The 21281-nt window shown below is 35.8% G+C and overlaps 1 protein-coding gene across 2 annotated transcripts in view; it reads left to right on the top strand.

Annotated features, from left to right (window-relative positions):
* LOC141162201 (cytochrome P450 2K1-like) overlaps positions 1-21281 on the top strand; it is a 155106-nt gene that overhangs the window by 124978 nt on the left and 8847 nt on the right. For both annotated transcript variants that reach the window (XM_073648048.1, XM_073648047.1), the window contains 3 exons: positions 17157-17298; positions 18134-18321; positions 18483-18624. In XM_073648048.1, coding sequence (XP_073504149.1) covers positions 17157-17298; positions 18134-18321; positions 18483-18624 — 472 coding nt within the window. The remainder of the gene's footprint in view (positions 1-17156; positions 17299-18133; positions 18322-18482; positions 18625-21281) is intronic.

The raw sequence follows: 21281 nt of genomic DNA on the forward strand, positions 1-21281 counted from the left end.
CACTGCTACAATCTCAATTCTTTTTCAGAGCTAGATGCAGATAAAAATAATTTTTAATTTGCAACCTGGTGGAGGTTTGTACAGATGAACTAATAGAACAAGTCCCACATACTGCTACAAGCCCAATGTTTTTTTCAGAGCTAGACGCAGATAAAAATTATTTTTAATTTGCAACCTGGTGGAGGTTAGTATAGATGGACTAAAAGAACAAGTCCCACACAGTGCTACAAGCCCAATTTTTTTTCAGCGCTAGATGCAGATAAAAAATATTTTTAGTTTGCATCCTGGTGGAGGTTAGTATAGATGGACTAATAGAACATGTCCCACACACTGCTAACAGCCCAAATTTTTTTTCAGAGCTAGATACAGATAAAAATTATTTTTATTTGCAACCTGGTGGAGGTTAGTATAGATGGACTAATAGAACAAGTCCCACACACTGCTACAAGCCATTTTTTTTTTCAAAGCTAGATGCAGATAAAAATTATTTTTAATTTGCAACCTGGTGGAGGTTAGTATAGATGGACTTATAGAAGAAGTCCCACACACTGCTACAAGCCCAAATTTTTTTTCAGAGCTAGATGCAGAGAAAAATTATTTTTAATTTGCAACCTGGTGGATGTTAATATAGATGGACTAATAGAACAAGTCCCACACACTGCTACAAGCCCAAATATTTTTTTCAGAGCTAGATGCAGATAAAAATTATTTTTAATTTGCAACCTGGTGGAGGTTAGTATAGATGGACTAATAGAAAAAGTCCCACACACTGCTACAAGCCCAATTTTTTTTTCAGAGCTAGATGCAGATAAAAATTATTTTTAATTTGCAACCTGGTGGAGGTTAGTATGGATGGACTAATAGAACAAGTCCCACACACTGCTACAAGCCATTTTTTTTTTCAAAGCTAGATGCAGATAAAAATTATTTTTAATTTGCAACCTGGTGGAGGTTAGTATAGATGGACTTATAGAAGAAGTCCCACACACTGCTACAAGCCCAATTTTTTTTTCAGAGCTAGATGCAGATACAAATTATTTTTAATTTTCAACCTGGTGGATGTTAATATAGATGGACTAATAGAACAAGTCCCACACACTGCTACAAGCCCAAATATTTTTTTCAGAGCTAGATGCAGATAAAAATTATTTTTAATTTGCAACCTGGTGGAGGATAGTATAGATGGACTAATAGAACAAGTCCCACACACTGCTACAAGCCCAATTTTTTTTCAGAGCTAGATGCAGATAAAAATTATTTTTACTTTGCAACCTGGTGGAGGTTAGTATAGATGGACTAATAGAAAATGTCCCACACACTGCTACAAGCCCAATTTTTTTCTCACAGCTAGATGCAAATAAAAATTATTTTTAATTTGCAACCTGGTGGAGGTTAGTATAGATGGACTAATAGAACAAGTCCCACACACTGCTACAAGCCCAAATTTTTTTTCAGAGCTAGATGCAGATTAAAATTATTTTTAATTTGCAACCTGGTGGAGGTTAGTATAGATGGACTTATAGAAGAAGTCCCACACACTGCTACAAGCCCAATTTTTTTTCAGAGCTAGATGCAGATAAAAATAATTTTTAATTTGCAACCTGGTGGAGGTTAGTATAGATGAACTATTAGAACAAGTCCCACACACTCCTACAAGCCCAATGTTTTTTTCAGAGCTAGACGCAGATAAAAATTATTTTTAATTTGCAACCTGGTGGAGGTTAGTATAGATGGACTAATAGAACAAGTTCCACACACTGCTACAAGCCCAATTTTTTTTCAGAGCTAGATGCAGATAAAAATTATTTTTAGTTTGCATCCTGGTGGAGGTTAGTATAGATGGACTAATAGAACAAGTCCCACACACTGCTACAAGCCCAATTTTTTTTTCAGAGCTAGATGCAGATTAATATTATTTTTAATTTGCAACCTGGTGGAGGTTAGTATAGATGGACTTATAGAAGAAGTCCCACACACTGCTACAATCTGAATTTTTTTTCAGCGCTAGATGCAGATAAAATAATTTTTAATTTGCAACCTGGTGGAGGTTAGTAAAGATGAACTAATAGAACAAGTCCCACACACTGCTAAAAGCCCAATGTTTTTTCAGAGCTAGACGCAAATAAAAATTAATTTTAATTTGCAACCTGGTGGAGGTTAGTATAGATGGACTAATAGAACAAGTCCCACACACTGCTACAAGCCCAATTTTTTTTCAGAGCTAGATGCAGATAAAAATTATTTTTAGTTTGCATCCTGGTGGAGGTTAGTATAGATGGACTAATAGAACAAGTCCCACACACTGCTACAAGCCCAATTTTTTTTTCAGAGCTAGATGCAGATTAATATTATTTTTAATTTGCAACCTGGTGGAGGTTAGTATAGATGGACTTATAGAAGAAGTCCCACACACTGCTACAATCTGAATTTTTTTTCAGCGCTAGATGCAGATAAAAATAATTTTTAATTTGCAACCTGGTGGAGGTTAGTATAGATGGACTAATATAACAAGTCCCACACACTGCTACAAGCCCAAAATTTTTTTCAGAGCTAGATGCAGATTAAAATTATTTTTAATTTGCAACCTGGTGGAGGTTAGTATAGATGGACTAATAGAACAAGTCCCACACACTGCTACAAGCCCAATTTTTTTTTTCAGAGCTAGATGCAGATACAAATTATTTTTAATTTGCAACCTGGTGGAGGTTAGTGTAGATGGACTAATAGAACAAGTCCCACACACTGCTAACAGCCTAAATTTTTTTTCAGAGCTAGATGCAGATAAAAAATATTTTTTAATTTGCAACCTGGTGGAGGTTAATATAGATGGACTAATAGAACAAGTCCCACACACTGCTATAAGCTCAAATTTTATTTTCAGAGCTAGATGCAGATAAAAATGATTTTTAATTTGCAACCTGGTGAAGGTTGGTATAGATGGACTAATAGAACAAGTCCCACACACTGCTACAAGCCCAATTTTTTTTTCAGAGCTAGATGCAGATTAAAATTATTTTTAATTTGCAACCTGGTGGAGGTTAGTATAGATGGACTAATAGAACAAGTCCCACACACTGCTAGAAACCCCAAATTTTTTTCAGAGCTAGATGGAAATAAAAAATATTTTTTAATTTGCAACCTGGTGGAGGTTAGTATAGATGGACTAATAGAACAAGTCCCACACACTGCTAAAAGCCCTATTTCTTATTCAAAGCTAGATGCAGATAAAAATTATTTTTAATTTGCAACCTGGTAGAGGTTAGTATAGATGGACTAATAGAACAAGTCCCACACACTGCTACAAGCTCAAATATTTTTTCAGAGCTAGATACAGATAATTTTTTTTTTTTAAATTTGCAACCTGGTGGAGGTTAGTATAGATGGACTAATAGAACAAGTCCCACACACTGCTACCAGCCCAAATTTTTTTTCAGAGCTAGATGCAGATAAAACTTATTTTTAATTTGCAACCTGGTGGAGGTTAGTATAGATGGACTAATAGAACAAGTCCCACACACTGCTACAAGCCCACATTTTTTTTTCAGAGCTAGATGCAGATAAAAATTAATTTTAGTTTGCATCCTTGTGGAGGTTAGTATAGATGGACTTATAGAACCAGTCCCACACACTGCTACAAGCACAAATTTTTTTCAGAGCTAGATGCAGATAAAATATATTTTTAATTTGCAACCTGGTGGAGGTTAGTATAGATGGACTAATATAACAAGTCCCACACACTGCTAGAAGCCCAAATTTTTTTTCAGAGCTAGATGCAGATAAAAATTATTTTTAATTTGCAACCTGGTAGAGGTTAGTATAGATGGACTAATAGAACAAGTCCCACACACTGCTACAAGCTCAAATATTTTTTCAGAGCCAGATACAGATAATTTTTTTTTTAAATTTGCAACCTGGTGGAGGTTAGTAAAGATGGGCTAATAGAACAAGTCCCACACACTGCTACAAGCCCAAATTTTTTTTCAGAGCTAGATGCAGATAAAACTTATTTTTAATTTGCAACCTGGTGGAGTTTAGTATAGATGGACTAATAGAACAAGTCCCACACACTTCTACAAGCCCACATTTTTTTCAGAGCTAGATGCAGATAAAAATTATTTTTAGTTTGCATCCTGGTGGAGGTTAGTATAGATGGACTAATATAACAAGACCCACACACTGCTACAAGCCCAAATTTTTTTTCAGAGCTAGATGCAGATAAAAGTTATTTTTAATTTGCAACCTGGTGGAGGTTAGTATATATGGACTAATAGAACAAGTCCCACACACTGCTACAAGTTCAATTTTTTTTTCAGAGCTAGATGCAGATAAAAAATATTTTTTAATTTGCAACCTGGTGGAGGTTAGTATATATGGACTAATAGAACAAGTCCCACACACTGCTACAAGCCCAATTTTTTTTTCAGAGCTAGATGCAGATACAAATTATTTTTAATTTGCAACCTGGTGGAGGTTAGTGTAGATGGACTAAGAGAACAAGTCCCACACACTGCTAACAGCCTAAATTTTTTTTCAGAGCTAGATGCAGATAAAAATTATTTTTTATTTGCAACCTGGTGGAGGTTAATATAGATGGACTAATAGAACAAGTCCCACACACTGCTATAAGCTCAATTTTTTTTTTCAGAGCTAGATGCAGATAAAAATGATTTTTAATTTGCAAGATGGTGGAGGTTAGTATAGATGGACTAATAGAACAAGCCCCACACACTGCTACAAGCCCAAATTTTTTTTCAGAGCTAGATGCAGATAAAAAATATTTTTAATTTGCAACCTGGTGGAGGTTAGTATAGATGGACTAATAGAACAAGTCCCACACACTGCTACAAGCCCAATTTTTTTTTCAGAGCTAGATGCAGATTAAAATTATTTTTAAATTGCAACCTGGTGGAGGTTAGTATAGATGGACTAATAGAACAAGTTCCACACTGCTAGAAACCCCCAATTTTTTTCAGAGCTAGATGGAGATAAAAAATATTTTTAATTTGCAACCTGGTGGAGGTTTGTATAGCTGGACTAATAGAACAAGTCCCACACACTGCTAAAAGCCCAATTTTTTTTTCAGAGCTAGATGCAGATAAAAATTATTTTTAATTTGCAACCTGGTAGAGGTTAGTATAGATGGACTAATAGAACAAGTCCCACACACTGCTACAAGCCCAATTTTTTTTTCAGAGCTAGATGCAGATTAAAATTATTTTTAATTTGCAACCTGGTGGAGGTTAGTATAGATGGACTAATAGAACAAGTCCCACACTGCTAGAAACCCCCAATTTTTTTCAGAGCTAGATGGAGATAAAAAATATTTTTAATTTGCAACCTGGTGGAGGTTTGTATAGCTGGACTAATAGAACAAGTCCCACACACTGCTAAAAGCCCAATTTTTTTTTCAGAGCTAGATGCAGATAAAAATTATTTTTAATTTGCAACCTGGTAGAGGTTAGTATAGATGGACTAATAGAACAAGTCCCACACACTGCTACAAAGCCATTTTTTTTTTCAGAGCTAGATGCAGATAAAAAATATTTTTTAATTTGCAACCTGGTGGAGGTTAGTATAGATGGACTAATAGAATAAGTCCCACACACTGCTACAAGCCCAATTTTTTTTTCAGAGCTAGATGCAGATACAAAATATTTTTAATTTTTAATTTGCAACCTGGTGGAGGTTAGTGTAGATGGACTAATAGAACAAGTCCCACACATTGCTAACAGGCTAAATTTTTTTTCAGAGCTATATGCAGATAAAAATTATTTTTAATTTGCAACCTGGTGGAGGTTAGTATAGATGGACTTACAGAACAATTCCCACACACTGCTACAAAGCCATTTCTTTTTTCAGAGCTAGATGCAGATAAAAAATATTTTTTAATTTGCAACCTGGTGGAGGTTAGTATAGATGGACTAATAGAATAAGTCCCACACACTGCTACAAGCCCAATTTTTTTTTCAGAGCTAGATGCAGATACAAAATATTTTTAATTTTTAATTTGCAACCTGGTGGAGGTTAATATAGATGGACTAATAGAACAAGTCCCACACACTGCTACAATCTCAAAATTTTTTTTCAGAGCTAGATGCAGATAAAAATTATTTTTAATTTGCAACCTGGTGGAGGTTAGTATAGATGGACTTACAGAACAATTCCCACACACTGCTACAAGCCCAAATTTTTTTTCAGAGCTACATGAAGATACAAATTATTTTTAATTTGCAACCTGGTGGAGGTTAGTATAGGTGGACTAATAGAACAAGTCCCACACACTGCTACAAGCCCAAATATTTTTTTCAGAGCTAGATGCAGATAAAAATTATTTTTAATTTGCAACCTGGTGGAGGTTTGTATAGATGGACTAATAGATCAAGTCTCACACACTGCTACAAGCTCAAATATTTTTTCAGAGCTAGATGCAGATAATTTTTTTTTTTTAATTTGCAACCTGGTGGAGGTTAGTTTAGATGGACTAATAGAACAAGTCCCACACACTGCTACAAGCCCAAATTTTTTTTCAGAGCCAGATGCAGATAAAAGTTATTTTTAATTTGCAACCTGGTGGAGGTTAGTATAGATGGACTAATAGAAAAAGTCCCACACACTGGAAGAAAGCCAAATTTTTTTTCAGTGCTAGATGCAGATAAAAAATATTTTTTAATTTGCAACCTGGTGGAGGTTAGTATACATCGGCTTACAGAACAAGTCCCACACACTGCTACAAGCCCAATTTTTTTTTCAGAGCTAGATGCAGATACAAATTATTTTTAATTTGCAACCTGGAGGAGGTTAGTGTAGATGGACTAATAGAACAAGTCCCACACACTGCTAACAGCCTAAATTTTTTTTCAGAGCTAGATGCAGATAAAAATTATTTTTAATTTGCAACCTGGTGGAGGTTAATATAGATGGACTAATAGAACAAGTTCCACACACTGCTACAAGCTCAAATTTTTTTTTCAGAGCTAGATGCAGATTAAAATTATTTTTAATTTGCAACCTGGTGGAGGTTAGTATACATCGGCTTACAGAACAAGTCCCACACACTGCTACAAGCCCAATTTTTTTTTCAGAGCTAGATGCAGATACAAATTATTTTTAATTCGCAACCTGGTGGAGGTTAGTATCGATGGACTAATAGAACAAGTCCCACACACTGCTACAAGCCCAAATATTTTTTTCAGAGCTAGATGCAGATAAAAATTATTTTTAATTTGCAACCTGGTGGAGGTTTGTACAGATGGACTAATAGAACAAGTGCCACACACTGCATCAAGCCCAAATTTTTTTTTCAGAGCTAGATGCAGATAAAAATTATTTTTAATTTGCAACCTGGTGGAGGTTAGTATAGATTGACTAATAGAACAAGTCCCACACACTGCTAGAAGCCCAATTTTTTTTTGCAGAGCTAGATGCAGATAAAAATTATTTTTAATTTGCAGCCTGGTGGAGGTTAGTTTAGATGGACTAATAGAACACGTCCCACACACTGCTACAAGCCCAAATTTTTTTTCAGAGCTAGATGCAGATAAAAATTATTTTTAATTTGCAACCTGGTGGAGATTATTATAGATGGACTAATAGAACAAGTCCCACACACTGCTACAAGCCCAATTTTTTTTTCAGAGCTAGATGCAGATACAAATTATTTTTAATTTGCAACCTGATGGAGGTTAGTGTAGATGGACTAATAGAACAAGTCCCACACACTGCTAACAGCCTAAATTTTTTTTCAGAGCTAGATGTAGATAAAAATTATTTTTAATTTGCAACCTGGTGGAGGTTAATATTGATAGACTAATAGAACAAGTCCCACACACTGCTACAAGCTCAAATTTTTTTTTCAGAGCTAGATGCAGATAAAAATTATTTTTAATTTGCAACCTGGTGGAGGTTAGTATAGATGGACTAATAGAACAAGTCCCACACACTGCTACAAGCCCAAATTTTTTTTCTGAGCTAGATGCAGATAAAAATTATTTTTAATTTGCAACCTGTTCGAGGTTAGTATAGATGGACTAATAGAACAAGTCCCACACACTGCTATAAGCCCAAATTTTTTTTCAGAGCTAGATGCAGATTAAAATTATTTTTAATTTGCAACCTGGTGGAGGTTAGTATAGATGGACTAATAGAACAAGTCCCAAACACTGCTAGAAACCCAAATTTTTTTTCAGAGCTAGATGCAGATAAAAAGTATTTTTTAATTTGCAACCTGGTGGAGGTTAGTATAGATGAACTAATAGAACAAGTCCCACACACTGCTAAAAGCCCAATTTTGTTTTCGGAGCTAGATGCAGATAAAAATTATTTTTAATTTGCAACCTGGTAGATGTTAGTATAGATGGACTAATAGAACAAGTCCCACACACTGGTAAAAGCCCAATTTTTTTTTCAGAGATAGATGCAGATAAAAATTATTTTTAATTTGCAACCTGGTGAAGGTTAGTATCGATGGAGTAATAGAACAAGTCCCACACACTGCTACAAGCTCAAATATTTTTTCAGAGCTAGATGCAGATAATTTTTTTTTTTAAATTTGCAACCTGGTGGAGGTTAGTATAGATGGACTAATAGAAGAAGTCCCACACACTGCTAAAAGCCCAAATTTGTTTTCGGAGCTAGATGCAGATAAAAATTATTTTTAATTTGCAACCTGGTAGATGTTAGTATAGATGGACTAATAGAACAAGTCCCACACACTGGTAAAAGCCCAATTTTTTTTTCAGAGCTAGATGCAGATAAAAATTATTTTTAATTTGCAACCTGGTGGAGGTTAGTATAGATGGACTAATAGAACAAGTCCCACACACTGCTACAAAGCCAACATTTTTCAGAGCTAGATGCAGATAAAAAATATTTTTAATTTGCAACCTGGTGGAGGTTAGTATAGATGGACTAATAGAAAAAGTCCCACACACTGCAAGAAAGCCAAATTTTTTTTCAGTGCTAGATGCAGATAAAAAATATTTTTTAATTTGCAACCTGGTGGAGGTTAGTATACATCGGCTTACAGAACAAGTCCCACACACTGCTACAAGCCCAATTTTTTTTTCAGAGCTAGATGCAGATACAAATTATTTTTAATTTGCAACCTGGAGGAGGTTAGTGTAGATGGACTAATAGAACAAGTCCCACACACTGCTAACAGCCTAAATTTTTTTTCAGAGCTAGATGCAGATAAAAATTATTTTTAATTTGCAACCTGGTGGAGGTTAATATAGATGGACTAATAGAACAAGTTCCACACACTGCTACAAGCTCAAATTTTTTTTTCAGAGCTAGATGCAGATTAAAATTATTTTTAATTTGCAACCTGGTGGAGGTTAGTATACATCGGCTTACAGAACAAGTCCCACACACTGCTACAAGCCCAATTTTTTTTTCAGAGCTAGATGCAGATACAAATTATTTTTAATTCGCAACCTGGTGGAGGTTAGTATCGATGGACTAATAGAACAAGTCCCACACACTGCTACAAGCCCAAATATTTTTTTCAGAGCTAGATGCAGATAAAAATTATTTTTAATTTGCAACCTGGTGGAGGTTTGTACAGATGGACTAATAGAACAAGTGCCACACACTGCATCAAGCCCAAATTTTTTTTTCAGAGCTAGATGCAGATAAAAATTATTTTTAATTTGCAACCTGGTGGAGGTTAGTATAGATTGACTAATAGAACAAGTCCCACACACTGCTAGAAGCCCAATTTTTTTTTGCAGAGCTAGATGCAGATAAAAATTATTTTTAATTTGCAGCCTGGTGGAGGTTAGTTTAGATGGACTAATAGAACACGTCCCACACACTGCTACAAGCCCAAATTTTTTTTCAGAGCTAGATGCAGATAAAAATTATTTTTAATTTGCAACCTGGTGGAGATTATTATAGATGGACTAATAGAACAAGTCCCACACACTGCTACAAGCCCAATTTTTTTTTCAGAGCTAGATGCAGATACAAATTATTTTTAATTTGCAACCTGATGGAGGTTAGTGTAGATGGACTAATAGAACAAGTCCCACACACTGCTAACAGCCTAAATTTTTTTTCAGAGCTAGATGTAGATAAAAATTATTTTTAATTTGCAACCTGGTGGAGGTTAATATTGATAGACTAATAGAACAAGTCCCACACACTGCTACAAGCTCAAATTTTTTTTTCAGAGCTAGATGCAGATAAAAATTATTTTTAATTTGCAACCTGGTGGAGGTTAGTATAGATGGACTAATAGAACAAGTCCCACACACTGCTACAAGCCCAAATTTTTTTTCTGAGCTAGATGCAGATAAAAATTATTTTTAATTTGCAACCTGTTCGAGGTTAGTATAGATGGACTAATAGAACAAGTCCCACACACTGCTATAAGCCCAAATTTTTTTTCAGAGCTAGATGCAGATTAAAATTATTTTTAATTTGCAACCTGGTGGAGGTTAGTATAGATGGACTAATAGAACAAGTCCCAAACACTGCTAGAAACCCAAATTTTTTTTCAGAGCTAGATGCAGATAAAAAGTATTTTTTAATTTGCAACCTGGTGGAGGTTAGTATAGATGAACTAATAGAACAAGTCCCACACACTGCTAAAAGTCCAATTTTGTTTTCGGAGCTAGATGCAGATAAAAATTATTTTTAATTTGCAACCTGGTAGATGTTAGTATAGATGGACTAATAGAACAAGTCCCACACACTGGTAAAAGCCCAATTTTTTTTTCAGAGATAGATGCAGATAAAAATTATTTTTAATTTGCAACCTGGTGAAGGTTAGTATCGATGGACTAATAGAACAAGTCCCACACACTGCTACAAGCTCAAATATTTTTTCAGAGCTAGATGCAGATAATTTTTTTTTTTAAATTTGCAACCTGGTGGAGGTTAGTATAGATGGACTAATAGAACAAGTCCCACACACTGCTAAAAGCCCAATTTTGTTTTCGGAGCTAGATGCAGATAAAAATTATTTTTAATTTGCAACCTGGTAGATGTTAGTATAGATGGACTAATAGAACAAGTCCCACACACTGGTAAAAGCCCAATTTTTTTTTCAGAGCTAGATGCAGATAAAAATTATTTTTAATTTGCAACCTGGTGGAGGTTAGTATAGATGGACTAATAGAACAAGTCCCACACACTGCTACAAAGCCAACATTTTTCAGAGCTAGATGCAGATAAAAAATATTTTTAATTTGCAACCTGGTGGAGGTTAGTATAGATGGACTAATAGAATAAGTCCCACACACTGCTACAAGCCCAATTTTTTTTTCAGAGCTAGATGCAGATACAAATTATTTTTAATTTGCAACCTGGTGGAGGTTAGTGTAGATGGACTAATATAACAAGTCCCACACACTGCTAACAGCCTAAATTTTTTTTCAGAGCTAGATGCAGATAAAAATTATTTTTAATTTGCAACCTGGTGGAGGTTAATATAGATGGACTAATAGAACAAGTCCCACACACTGCTACAATCTCAAATTTTTTTTTCAGAGCTAGATGCAGATAAAAATTATTTTTAATTTGCAACCTGGTGGAGGTTAGTATAGATGGACTTACAGAACAAGTCTCACACACTGTTACAAGCCCCAATTTTTTTTTCAGAGCTAGATACAGATACAAATTATTTTTAATTTGCAACCTGGTGGAGGTTAGTATAGATGGACTAATAGAACATGTCCCACACAGTGCTACAAGCCCAATTTTTTTTTCAGAGCTAGATGCAGATAAAAATTATTTTTAATTTGCAACCTGGTGGAGGTTAGTATAGATGGACTAATAGAACAAGTCCCACACACTGCTACAAGCCCAAATTTTTTTTCAGAGCTAGATGCAGATTCAAATTATTTTTAATTTGCAACCTGGTGGAGGTTAGTATAGATGGATTAACAGAACAAGTCCCACACACTGCTAAAAGCCCAATTTTTTTTTCAGAGCTAGATGCAGATAAAAATTATTTTTAATTTGCAACCTGGTAGAGGTTAGTATAGATGGACTTATAGAACAAGTCCCACACACTTGTAAAAGCCCAAATTTTTTTTCAGAGCTAGATGCAGATAAAAATTATTTTTCATTTGCAACCTGGTGAAGGTTAGTATAGATGGACTAATAGAACAAGTCCCACACACTGCTACAAGCCCAATTTTTTTTTCAGAGCTAGATGCAGATTAAAATTATTTTTAATTTGCAACCTGGTGGAGGTTAGTATAGATGGACTAATAGAACAAGTCCCACACTGCTAGAAACCCCCAATTTTTTTCAGAGCTAGATGGAGATAAAAAATATTTTTAATTTGCAACCTGGTGGAGGTTTGTATAGCTGGACTAATAGAACAAGTTCCACACACTGCTAAAAGCCCAATTTTTTTTTCAGAGCTAGATGCAGATAAAAATTATTTTTAATTTGCAACCTGGTAGAGGTTAGTATAGATGGACTAATAGAACAAGTCCCACACACTGCTACAAAGCCATTTTTTTTTTCAGAGCTAGATGCAGATAAAAAATAATTTTTAATTTGCAACCTGGTGGAGGTTAGTATAGATGGACTAATAGAATAAGTCCCACACACTGCTACAAGCCCAATTTTTTTTTCAGAGCTAGATGCAGATACAAAATATTTTTAATTTTTAATTTGCAACCTGGTGGAGGTTAGTGTAGATGTACTAATAGAACAAGTCCCACACATTGCTAACAGGCTAAATTTTTTTTCAGAGCTATATGCAGATAAAAATTATTTTTAATTTGCAACCTGGTGGAGGTTAGTATAGATGGACTTACAGAACAATTCCCACACACTGCTACAAAGCCATTTTTTTTTTCAGAGCTAGATGCAGATAAAAAATATTTTTTAATTTGCAACCTGGTGGAGGTTAGTATAGATGGACTAATAGAATAAGTCCCACACACTGCTACAAGCCCAATTTTTTTTTCAGAGCTAGATGCAGATACAAAATATTTTTAATTTTTAATTTGCAACCTGGTGGAGGTTAATATAGATGGACTAATAGAACAAGTCCCACACACTGCTACAATCTCAAAATTTTTTTTCAGAGCTAGATGCAGATAAAAATTATTTTTAATTTGCAACCTGGTGGAGGTTAGTATAGATGGACTTACAGAACAATTCCCACACACTTGTAAAAGCCCAAATTTTTTTTCAGAGCTAGATGCAGATAAAAATTATTTTTCATTTGCAACCTGGTGAAGGTTAGTATAGATGGACTAATAGAACAAGTCCCACACACTGCTACAAGCTCAAATTTTTTTTCAGAGCTACATGCAGATAATTTTTTTTTTAAATTTGCAACCTGGTGGAGGTTAGTATAGATGGACTAATAGAACAAGTCCCACACACTGATACAAGCCCAAATTTTTTTTCAGAGCTAGATGCAGATAAAAGTTATTTTTAATTTGCAACCTGGTGGAGGTTAGTGTAGATGGACTAATAGAAAAAGTCCCACACACTGCTACAAACCCAAATTTTTTTTCAGAGCTAGATGCAGATAAAAAATATTTTTTAATTTGCAACCTGGTGGAGGTTAGTATAGATGGACTAATAGAACAAGTCCCACACACTGCTACAAGCCCAATTTTTTTTTCAGCGCTAGATGCAGATACAAATTATTTTTAATTTGCAACCTGGTGGAGGTTAGTGTAGATGGACTAATAGAACAAGTCCCACACACTGCTAACAGCCTAAATTTTTTTTCAGAGCTAGATGCAGATAAAAATTATTTTTAATTTGCAACCTGGTGGAGGTTAATATAGATGGACTAATAGAACAAGTTCCACACACTGCTACAAGCTCAAATTATTTTTCAGAGCTAGATGCAGATAAAAATTATTTTTAATTTGCAACCTGGTGGAGATTAGTATAGATGGGCTTACTTAACAAGTCCCACATACTGCTACAAGCCCAATTTTTTTTTCAGAGCTAGATGCAGATACAAATTATTTTTAATTCGCAACCTGGTGGAGGTTAGTATCGATGGACTAATAGAACAAGTCCCACACACTGCTACAAGCCCAAATATTTTTTTCAGAGCTAGATGCAGATAAAAATTATTTTTAATTCGCAACCTGGTGGAGATTTGTATAGATGGACTAATAGAACAAGTCCCACACACTGCTACAAGCCCAAATTTTTTTTTCAGAGGTAGATGCAGATAAAAATTAGTTTTAGTTTGCAACCTGGTGGAGGTTAGTATAGATTGACTAATAGAACAAGTCCCACACACTGCTAGAAGCCCAATTTTTTTTTTCAGAGCTAGATGCAGATAAAAATTATTTTTAACTTGCAACCTGGTGGAGGTTAGTATAGATGGACTAATAGAACAAGTCCCACACACTGCTACAAGCCCAAATTTTTTTTCACAGCTAGATGCAGATAAAAATTATTTTTAATTTGCAACCTGGTGGAGGTTAGTACAGATGGACTAATAGAACAAGTCCCACACACTGCTAAAAGCCCAAATTATTTTTCAGAGCTAGATGCAGATAAAAATTATTTTTAATTTGCAACCTGGTGGAGGTTAGTATAGATGGACTAATAGAATAAGTCCAACACACTGCAACAAGCCCAATTTTTTTTTCAGAGCTAGATGCAGATACAAATTATTTTTAATTTGCAACCTGGTGGAGGTTAGTGTAGATGGACTTATAGAACAAGTCCCACACACTTGTAATAGCCCAAATTTTTTTTCAGAGCTAGATGCAGATAAAAATTATTTTTAATTTGCAACCTGGTGAAGGTTAGTATAGATGGACTAATAGAACAAGTCCCACACACTGCTACAAGCTCAAATTTTTTTTCAGAGCTAGATGCAGATAATTTTTTTTTTTAAATTTGCAACCTGGTGGAGGTTAGTATAGATGGACTAATAGAACAAGTCCCACACACTGCTACAAGCCCAAATTTTTTTTCAGAGCTAGATGCAGATAACAGTTATTTTTAATTTGCAACCTGGTGGAAGTTAGTATAGATGGACTAATAGAACAAGTCCCACACACTGCTACAAACCCAATTTTTTTTTCAGATCTAGATGCAGATAAAAAATATTTTTTAATTTGCAACCTGGTGGAGGTTAGTATAGATGGACTAATAGAACAAGTCCCACACACTGCTACAAGCTCAAATATTTTTTTCAGAGCTAGATGCAGATAAAAATTATTTTTAATTTGCAACCTGGTGGAGGTTTGTATAGATGGACTAATAGAACAAGTCCCACACACTGCTACAAGCCCAAATTTTTTTTTCAGAGCTAGATGCAGATAAAAATTATTTTTAATTTGCAACCTGGTGGAGGTTAGTATAGATTGACTAATAGAACAAGTCCCACACACTGCTAGAAGCCCAATTTTTTTTTCAGAGCTAGATGCAGATAAAAATTATTTTTAATTTGCAACCTGGTGGAGGTTAGTATAGATGGACTAATAGAACAAGTCCCACACACTGCTACAAGCCCAAATTTTTTTTCAGAGCTAGATGCAGATAAAAATTATTTTTAATTTGCAACCTGGTGGAGGTTAGTATAGATGGACTAATAGAACAAGTCCCACACACTGCTAAAAGCCCAAATTATTTTTCAGAGCTAGATGCAGATAAAAATTATTTTTAATTTGCAACCTGGTGAAGGTTAATATAGATGGACTAATAGAATGATGCTATGTCCAAAAGGTTTTTCTTGGCTAGGTGCAGTAAAAAAAATTGTATTCTATACACAGATGGTGTATCTTGCAACACAGATAGGCTACTCCACTGACTAACACACACTGCAAGAGGCCAAAAAGGATTTGCTTAGCTAGATTTAGCCAAATGCTGTGAAAAAAAACTTGCACAGCACTGGCACAGACCTGCCTGGCAAAAAGTGATAGGAACTGATGTAACCTAGCCCTCAAAAGGACTGCATTTACAATTAGTCCCTGCTCCCAACCTATCTATTTAAGAGCACAGACCTGCTTGATAAAAGTCGCAGGAAATGATGTAACCTAGTCCTCAAAAGGACTGCAATCACAACTATTCCCTACTCCCAAGCTATGTGTATATTTCAGAGAAAATTGGCTTGAAATGAACACTCAAAGTATAGCGCACACAGCAACAGCGGTGCCGTCTAACACGCAGTTTCAGCAGTGAGAAAATGGTGGCTACATGGAAAATGGCTGGGTCATAAAGGGCAAGGACATGTGACATACACTGCCAATAACACATGCCCTTGCTTGTGTGATAAAAAGCAGTTCGCTCCATGTGTGCGCTGCTGATAGGCTGACAGATTGCACCTCCCCACTGTAAATGCGGGAAAGTGAAAAAAAATGGAGATCTTCATTATTTATGCAGAGATCCATCCCCTGCCCCTCTCCCCGCCGCGCTGTACACTCAAACTGCGCATTAACATTAATTTTCATCATTACTGAGAAAAAATCCAGTTATGATTTTGGTGCACGAACAGTTATCGAACATAACCTCGAACAGCCGGATTTTTTTCAAATCGTTCGTGTTCGCCGAACGGCTCGAACACCGCCCAAAACAGCTCGAATTTGAGATCGTCAAACAGTTCGAGTCGTACACCGCTCATCTCTACTTAGAACTAACTGACTTTTCTCCACTTTATGCTCTGTCACCTCTTTCCTCTGTTTCAATGGGGACTAGCTCACTACAGACTGGTCAGTGGCTGCTACTTTTAGCTGCCACTGTGCTACCAAAATTGTGCTGACTATGCCACTTTTTTAGTAAGGCACAGCATCTGCAATATGTAATCAGAACAGGTGTTCACTGAATATAAAGCAATTGCATAATGGTTACAGCCTCCCAATGAGGCAACAATCTTGGTAGTTACACACAGTATTGAGGCACAGAGCTTGATGGTTACATATTCCCTGTCCAATGTTTACGCTGGAGCATGTTGATGTCTCTTCCATACTGATGTACTTAGTTGTCAGATATGACTTGCTTCAGTGATATCACAAATTGCCTTAGTACTTCCCATTCAGGCAGCTATAGTCATTAGTGAGAACATTTCTGTGACAACCTGTTTCAGGTAAAAAAAAATGTTATGCAAAAGGGGATGGTGCCTACCTTATAAGAAACAGAAGACGGTTATAATTGTCTTGGAACCAGCTGATTATAATAACATGGGGAAATTTTGTGTTATGTATTTTTAGGAATCAACAAAGGCTCAGACATATTTTAATGAAGAAAATCTACTTAATTCTGTTCTGGATCTCTTCGCTGCTGGAACTGAAACTACATCTACAACGATCCGCTGGGGAATTTTATTGATGATGAAGTATCCGGAGATTCAAAGTAATTCTTGCTGTATTTTTAAAAGTTATATAAGACTGTAGGTGAACAGCTACAGTCTGTAAAGACCACCAAATCACCTCTTCATGGAGGCTTCCACTTTACCCAGATTTTCTGTTATTTATTCACTTTTGCATCATATTCCACATACTGTTTACTAGCCATCATTTTTATGACCACCCCTGTAAAAGTCAAATTTTAAATGCTCTTTTGGGTGATTCTCTCAGGAAGGTTTTATTGTAATTGTATATACAAATTATTAATTAAGTTGAGATAATTCTAGTATATGTTTTTTACATTTATTGCATATTTTATGTTTTCTAATTTCCTGGGGTGATGCTGCCACCCACTCTAAACAGAGGGGACATGTGATTTTTGGCGGTGTGTGACATTAGATTTCACCTAAAATAGCTTTTTTTCATAGCGAATAAAACAAACAAATTTTAGTCTCATCAAGCTTTAGACTTTTTCTACACGAAAGAGTATACTATAATTCTTAAGGTAATCTCCAGCCGTCAAATAGAGAATGAAAGGAGCAGCAGTGCCTATGCTCTCCACTTCATTTAAAGAGCATTCCAAAGCTGCCCAGCTGCTGCACTGAAAACTTGGCTACTGGGAGCAATTTTACTTTATTCACTCTCAGCAGTCACTGCCTTTCAATCATAGAGGCGTGGCTTCAGTCACTGCTCAGTGCATAGTGAGCAACAGTAACCATGCCCCAGCACTGACTGACAGCCGATACAAGTTATAATAACAGTCTATAACCTATCAATTAAATGCATTGGTATTGTTTTGCTAGTACAAAATATAACAAGATATGTATTATTTTACTTTATAGAGAGGGTACAGGAGGAAATTAAAAAACATATTAAACCAGGACAGCTGCCAACAGTTGATGATAGGAGGAAAATGCCATATACTGATGCAGTAATACATGAAATACAAAGGTTTGGCAATATTGTCCCATTGAACCTGTCACACTCAACTCCAACTGATGTGTATTTGCGGGGTTATCTCATCCCAAAAGTAAGTTTATAAAAAAAAATTCCTTATGCTTAAGTACTGAATGTGTTTGATTATCATTAAAAGGGACTGCTATGGGGTCCACAGCCTCCCCAGTAATCTCACATTTTTAAAAATGAAAGGTATATAATAAAAAAAGATATTTGATGATTTATTGTTAACAGGGTATAGAGGTTATTCCATTCCTGACATCAGTTCTTTACGACAAGACTCAATGGAAAACTCCCAATGATTTCAATCCCAATCACTTCTTGGATGAAAATGGGAAATTTGTCCGACATGATGCATTTATGCCATTCTCAGCAGGTAAGTTATGAGGACCATTAAGATGAAAAATCAAATCATTTTACATGTTACTTAACTGACAAAACACTGCTTAACAGAATGACTATATTTTACAAGAAATAATGTATATGTTTTCTAAATGTCAAATTTTGTCCTCCAAGAAGTTCAAAAATGTTCCATGGTCTTATTAAGATCCTCAGCATATGCATAAGCACTTTACATTTTTTTTCTATATAGCCTAAAGTAATAACATTATTAAATATAATAATTTTATTTATATAGCGCCAACATATTTCACAGCACTTTACAATTAAGTGGGGACATGTGCAAACAATAAAAATAATATAAATTAACACAGAGTTCAACAGTTACAGGAGGTGAGAGGACCCTGTATGCATGCTTACAATCTATAAGGAAAAAGGGGGGACAACTAGGTAGAACGTGCTTGTCATGTATGGTCCAGCCATCATTATAACAAATAAGCATTTTCATATGAAGCTGCATGATCCGGTCATCAGCCAGTATCTGTTTAAGTGCAGTTACCTTGTGCTATTGGGTGCATGGAGGATGTGGAGACAGATGAATAGGAGGGACCAGTGAGTTTAGGTGATAAGCCTGTCTAAAGAGATGTGTTTTTAAAGCATTCCATTCCAGAACACTGTCGCAGCATGAGAGAAGTCTTGGAGATGAAGGTGCAGGGTTCGGATTATGGAGGATGTTAGTCTTAGATCAATTGCAGAACGGGGAGAGTGATAGACAAAAATCAGGGATGAGATATAGGGTTGTGCAGAACTGTGGACAGTTTTGTGGTTGAGAGAGATAAGTTTGTATTGTGTTCTGTAGCGAATGGGCAACCAGTGCAATGACACAAGGTGGAGGCATTATTGAAGTGGCTTGACAGAAATACGACCCTGGCTGCCGCATTCAGGACAAATTGGAAAGGAGAAATTTAGTTAGAGGGAGATGCAGGTAAAAGGCGCTAGTGATTGATTGGAAAGAGGGAATAAAGGAAAGTTCTGTGTCAAATATGACCCCAAGACAGCGTGTACATTTTCCAAAGTCTTCACTGTGTTTTCCTTCACCTGGGACAAGAATTCAGTTTGCCTCTCTGGCCCTTTGACAAAATACCTTGAACAAGACAGAGTTGTTTGATTGAGATCTCCCAAGCATGTGTGCATTTAACCCATTCATCACCTTGCGATTTTCTGCTTTTGCGCTTTCGCTTTTTACTCCCCTTCTTCCCAAAGCCATAACTTTTTATTTTTCCATCAATATAGCCATATGAGGGCTTGTTTTTTGTGGAACGAGTTGTACTTTTGAATGAAACCATTGATTTTACCATATAGTCTACTGGAAAATGGGAAAAAAATTCCAACTGCGGTGAAATTGCAAAAAAAAGTACATTTCCGCAATATTTTTTTTGTCTTTTTATTTACCAAGTTCACTATATGCTAAAACTGATTTACCAATATGATTCTCCAGGTCAATTTGAGTATGCAGATACCAAACATATATAGGTTCTTTTTTATTTATGTGGTAAAAAAATAAAATCCAAAGTTTGTAAGAAAAAAAAAGTCATATTTCCCGTGACCCATAGCGTCTTCATTTTTCGTGATCGGTGGCTTGATAAAGGCTTACTTTTTGTATGCCGATCTGATATTTTTATTGATATTATTTTTGGGAACATACAATATTTTGATCGCCTGTTACTGCAATTTTTCAGTGACAAAAAAAAATGTATTCTGGCGTTTTTATTTTATTTCATTATGCCGTTTACTGATCAGATTAATTCACTTTGCATTTTGATAGATCGAACATTTCTGAACTCAATACCAAATATGTGTATTTTATTATTATTTTACTTTGAATGGGGCAAAAGAGGAGTTATTTGAACTTTTATGTTTTTTTTCATTTTTTTATATTTTTTAAAACATTTTTTTTACTTTTTACTTGCATAAATAGCCCCTTTAGAGACTTGAAGTTGCGATTGTCAGATTGCTTGTGCTACGCATTGCAGGGCTTCAGCCCTGCTATATGTAGCATAAATCATGATTTGCTTTGAATGCCCCGCGACCACACAACAGGGGCGCTGATGGGCGAGTCTTATGGCATGCTTCCAGCTTCCGTGAGTTAAATGCAGCTTTTAGAGATTGACAGTGGCATTTAAAGTGTTAACAGGTGTGAGTGTATCGCAAATCCACCCCGCGACTGTTAAGGGCATATGATAGCTGATCAGATCAGCTGTCATGTGTAGGGAAAGATGAGGGCTCAGCGCAGGATCCTGTATCAAATGCAGGGAGACGACCTTGGAAGTACCTATATGTCCAAGGTCATAAAGCGGTTAAAAGAGTTGGAACCAATAGTTAAAAATATCATCATATGCTGCTTGGTCATGCTTTCAGGTACTTAAGCTCATGATGATCAGCATTCATTTCTAAATAGCATATGTTACATGTACGCCGCTCGGTTCAGATAGGGCGACACGGGCTTCATGAATTCATTGGAATCCTGGAGGAACCGTTATTCAAGGCGACCATGGGCTGCAGATTCTCTCAGACACATGATAGATTAAATTGCTGACCAGACACATCTGACACAAGTCTTTTTCAACAGTTTAACAGTTTAACAACAACACCCACAGAGAAAAAGAAGAATGCGGGTAGGACTGGGCTTAAAAG

Source organism: Phyllobates terribilis, unplaced genomic scaffold (genome assembly GCF_046119375.1).
Source record: "Phyllobates terribilis strain yellow unplaced genomic scaffold, ASM4611937v1 Scaffold_9__5_contigs__length_417890890, whole genome shotgun sequence".
NCBI lineage: Eukaryota > Metazoa > Chordata > Amphibia > Anura > Dendrobatidae > Phyllobates > Phyllobates terribilis.